The sequence below is a fragment of the Myotis brandtii genome, unplaced genomic scaffold, assembly GCF_000412655.1.
Source record: "Myotis brandtii unplaced genomic scaffold, ASM41265v1 scaffold237, whole genome shotgun sequence".
NCBI classification, from domain to species: Eukaryota; Metazoa; Chordata; class Mammalia; order Chiroptera; family Vespertilionidae; genus Myotis; species Myotis brandtii.
In genome coordinates, this window is record NW_005358943.1 from 3,166,458 (window position 1) to 3,171,239 (window position 4,782).

The window sequence follows — 4,782 nt, forward strand, 5'->3', positions numbered from 1 at the left end:
GTTTTACCCCTATTCACTGTACTAGTAAATCTTAAGTTTCAGAATATAGACGTAAGTTGTACTCATTAATAATGGGCTGGGGGTGCTTCAGCTGAGATAAGTACCCCTGGACTCTACCAGAGACAGTCGGGATTCAGAAAGTCATTGATAACCTCTTTATATGTTTCATGAATTCATGTTTGCAATGTATGGTGACAATTTAAAATTTTAAAAAAATAAACAACTACAGGGATTTTGTTTTTAATTTAAAAAATTCAATGACATCCATAGTTTCATATTGCAATGACAGGCATTTCATTAACAAAACAATTAATAAAAGCGCAGATCTGTTGCAAAAATTAAAGATGGATTTTCATGGCAGGAAGTTAGTGCCGAGCCAGTGAGTCCTGGGTCGTTGGAGGAAAGCAGCAGGCCAGTTTCTTCTGCACGTTTCTTGGGCACGTCAACATTTTTTCCTTAGAATTTAATGTTGTCAATGCTGTCATTAACGTGATACTCAGAGTTTTAAAGAGAAAACCTTCACACAATTAACAGTGCAGATCTAGTCATTAAGGGCATTTCAGATGTGCCTGAAATGAGTTCCATGTGTGGATTAGCTGGCATTTTTCTTTCATTCTTTGAATTAAATTCAACGGAAATTTTAAGGGGAAAAAGGCAGTTACCTAGTCTCTCATTTTTTAATTAAGTAATTTTCATAATCATGTAGAGAAATAATTTTTAAACGTTGTGAAAAACGTTTTCTGGAATCCATTTCGGGTTTAACACATTGGAAGATCATGATAAGCTGCATATCTTCCAGTCACGTGGTGATAAATCTGTGAGGGAAACAGTTTTTTAATTAATAATTATTATATTATTACACATTAATTAATAATCATACTATTATACAATAATTAATTATGTTAATTAACACTTCATTATAAAGCCCCATTATTCTGCACTTCAGCAAAACCTCCATCCAACCTACTTCAGAGGCAGTTTTGCTTGGAAGAAGGCAGAAGTTTGGATATGATGACATACGTCAGATGAGTTTTGTTTTGCTTTTAAATATATTTATATTGATTTCGGAGAGGAAGGGAGAGGGAGAGAGAGATAGAAACATCAATGATGAGAGAGAATCATTGATCAGCTGCCTCCTGCACGCCCCACACTGGGGATCGAGCTCGCAACCCGGGCATGCGCCCTGACCAGGAATCGAACTGTGCCTCCTGGATCATAGGTCGATGTTCAATCACCGAGCTATGCCGGCCGGGCAAGTCAAATGAGTTTTCATCTCTAGTTCTCACAGCCCTATAGGCGACTTTTCGTTTCTCTCTCCAAAACACTTACCAGTTTGTTCCAAGGACAATGGGTTACTACTCACCTGCCTCTCAATGTCGGAAAGCAGAGCGCTGGCACCGATCCGAAAGAGCTCTGGCTTCAGCCACTCATCTCCCAGCTCCTCCTTTATGAGGGAGAGCCAGGCAAGGGAATCCTTGGCACTGCGGATGCCTCCTGCCGGCTTAAAGCCTATCTACAAGGGAAGGTGGGAAAGACAATAAGGTTCATTGTCACTGGGTTATTTTTTAAAAGGCTACTGCATTAATACAGGTCTCAATTCTCTGGCTCTCTTTTTTTTAGTCTATTTCAGTTAACCCAGCAAAAGAGCTTAGATGACTGACTCACGCCCATTCACACTACAAAATGACTTTTCCAAGACTAATGAGAAGAATGTGCTTCTGAGGAGGCACTAATGAGAGTTAATAACCCTCACTGACATTGCACTTATTGGAAAGTCATAAACTTCAACCACCTACCAGTGGTCAGCAAACTGCGGCTCGCGAGCCACATGCGGCTCTTTGGCCCCTTGAGTGTGGCTCTTCCACAAAATACCAACTTCTGCGCACGGGCCACAAAGTTTCAATCGCACTGTACGTGCGCGCCCACACGTGGTATTTTGTGGAAGAGCCACACTCAAGGGGCCAAAGAGCCGCATGTGGCTCTCGAGCCGCAGTTTGCCAACCACTGACCTAGACTATAGCTGTGAACCTGGGGTAAGCAAAAAAGTGTCAATAAATAGGAAAACATCTCACAAAAGCCCACTCATTCTACATTTCTACTAGTAAGCCTAGATAGACACCTCTCAGCCCTTCATCTCGAGGTGCAAAACACACATGTGTATCTAAAACAACAGCAAACCAGAGAGCCCACACTACCCACACTGGCAGCAATCAGCAAGGAGCGCTGACAGTTGTTTTAATCAGCTTAAACTGCAGGGACGTTTCCCCCTAAGTTGTAAGCAGACAGTTACATAAAGCAGCCAGACTCACTCAAGAAGCACAGCAGAAAAAGACAGTGGAGGGGCTCTTCGCACTTCAGTAGTCTTTGAAGGTGCCCATAAAACAGCACCATTTAGCCAATAACTGATGTTTACAAATGATGTCCCTGAGCCCACTGGAAAAGGACAAATGTGCTTTACACACAGTAAAACCTGCTTATCTGGATTCACCTGTCTCAAGAACTAGACGGGAGCAATCAAGAAAACACCCCCTGGCCCGAGGACTAATTCTCATGCACTTGACTACTCGGAGTTGTGGGTTTCCTAGGCACACCAGCAGCGGTGACAGCTAACAGAATGCTGGAGAAGGGAAGCAATGATAAATGAACCCAAGCTAGAAACCTCATAGTTCACCAGGACTCCACCGTTTTCCTCACCTTACCACACCCAATCGATCAACAGTCAAGGCCCCCCTAGTCCTACCCTCTTCACTTCTATATGCCCCCTGTGCACACTTTCCTATCTACTCTCACTCTCGCTGCTTTCGTTTTGACCCTCATCACTTCTCACAAGGAATATCAGTAAAGGTCTCCCAACTGGTTTCCATGCCTCAATCACACACGTCGCACAGCTAAGCAGCAGCTGGGCAGAGATTCTAACCACATCTGCCTATTGCTCTGGAACCCAAGCGACTCTGTAAGAGTGAGGGGAGTTGGGGGAATGGGGCAGGCAAGTGGGATGGGTTATTTATTGAGAAGAGGCAAAAAAAAAAAATCTATTAGCTGATATTAGCATACATGTTAATCACAGGAGCACTTCTATCCATTAGGCAGTGCTGCATGTAGATTTTCCTACAGGATTCAGTTGTGTCAGCAAGTCTGTTGGGCAATGCTTCTGAAGACAGGTTCTAGCATAAGTTTGCACCTTTTATAAGGCAGAGAACATGGAAAACATGAATCTGCAATGAAATCAGTTATGAAATATTAAACCTCTGCTTCTCAGGAGCGGCACTAATCACGGTCAGGAAGGCGGCTGATCCCATTTTAAAACTCCCCTTAAATCAATGATGTAGAAACTTTACAGCCCAGGCAACCTGTCAACAACCTGAAAGGATGCACCTGATTTGCAAGACACACACACAGCGCCTCACTGTGTGAAACCAAATGTGATGAAAATGAATGCAGTTTACCTTGTACCTGTCCCTATCTTAATGAAATTGGGATGACCTCTGCTTACTAGCTGAGGAAAGAGTCAACACAATTCAAAAAGAAAAGTGCTGAAAGACAGCAAAACATCCCTGGCTCTCGACTCTGGTCTAGAACATAGAGCATTTAAAACTTCTATTGAAATTCTTTGCTTGTTGTCTAAGGGATCTCCTGGGAAGAGACTTGCTCATTTTGGTGTCCCTAACATATAACATAGGTTAACATGGTACACAGTTAAGGACTCAATGAATGTTTGTTGAGACTAAAACAGGATTGGGTTCCCAGTGGAGAGTTGTGTGTTTTTTTTAATAATTTTTTAAATTTATTTCAGAGAGAAAGGGAGAGGGAGAGAGATAGAAACATCAATGATGAGAGGGACTCATTGATTGGCTGCCTCCTGCAAGCCCCCTACTGGGGATCGAGCCCACAACCTGGGCATGTGCCCTGGACCGGAATCGAACCCGGGACCCTTCAGTCCCCAGGCTGACGCTCTATCCACTGAGCCAAACCAGCTAAGGCCCAATGGAGAGTTTTAATCCCAACTATGGAGCTTATGAAACGTGAACATGACTGAGGACTCCCCCTGACACAGCACTGCAGGGATGCGTGCCCAGGCCTCTACAAGTAGAAAAAGCTTCACATCTATTTGGATGTTACTGGGCTGAGAAAAAGAAGTGCTGGTCTAGTAAGTGGTGGGCCCACTCACTCAATGGGGAAGGGGGGGCGGGGGTAAAGATAGAGTTCTCTCATTTTTAGAGCTTTACTTAAATTTTTTAATTTGGATCACTACAGAAAGGCAACCAAGTAGAGGTTATTCAAGTTGGGTCAACTTTCATATGTAGGTCACACTTGTTACTTAACCTATTTTGTACTTTTTTAAGATATGAAGTTATTCTTTTATATATATACTAGAGGCCCGATGCACGAAATCCGTGCAAGAGTAGGCCTTCCTTCCCCCAGCTGCTGGCACTGGCTTTCCTCTGGCATCTGGGACTGGGCTTCCCTCCTGCTGCCGGCAGGCACCCAGGACCCGGGCTTCCCTCACAGGCCCAGCTTCATCCAGAAGGTCGTCCAGAAGGTCATCCGGAAGGATGTTCGGAGGACGTCTGGTCTAATTAGCATATTATGCTTTCATTATTATAGATATATTAATTGATTTCAGAGAGGAAGGCAGGAGAAAAAGAAACATCTACACTAATAAAAGAGAAACATGGTAATTTGCTTGCTCTGACTGCGGACTCCAACGTTCCCCGCCTAACTTGCCGGCCTCTCAGCTGCAACTCTAAGCAACTATGTACTATGTTGCAACAAAGAAGCTAA

General features: G+C 43.5%; 1 protein-coding gene across 1 annotated transcript in view; it reads right to left on the reverse strand.

The window, feature by feature from the left end:
• Window positions 1-224: 224 nt before the first annotated feature.
• The window catches only part of DERA (deoxyribose-phosphate aldolase (putative)), a 70,149-nt gene continuing 65,591 nt past the window's right edge, over window positions 225-4,782 (reverse strand). The window contains exons 8-9 of the mRNA XM_014540138.1: window positions 1,364-1,513; window positions 225-815 (exon numbers count right to left, since the gene is read on the reverse strand). Of these exons, the coding sequence (XP_014395624.1) occupies window positions 759-815; window positions 1,364-1,513 (207 nt within the window). The 3' untranslated portion in view covers window positions 225-758. The remainder of the gene's footprint in view (window positions 816-1,363; window positions 1,514-4,782) is intronic.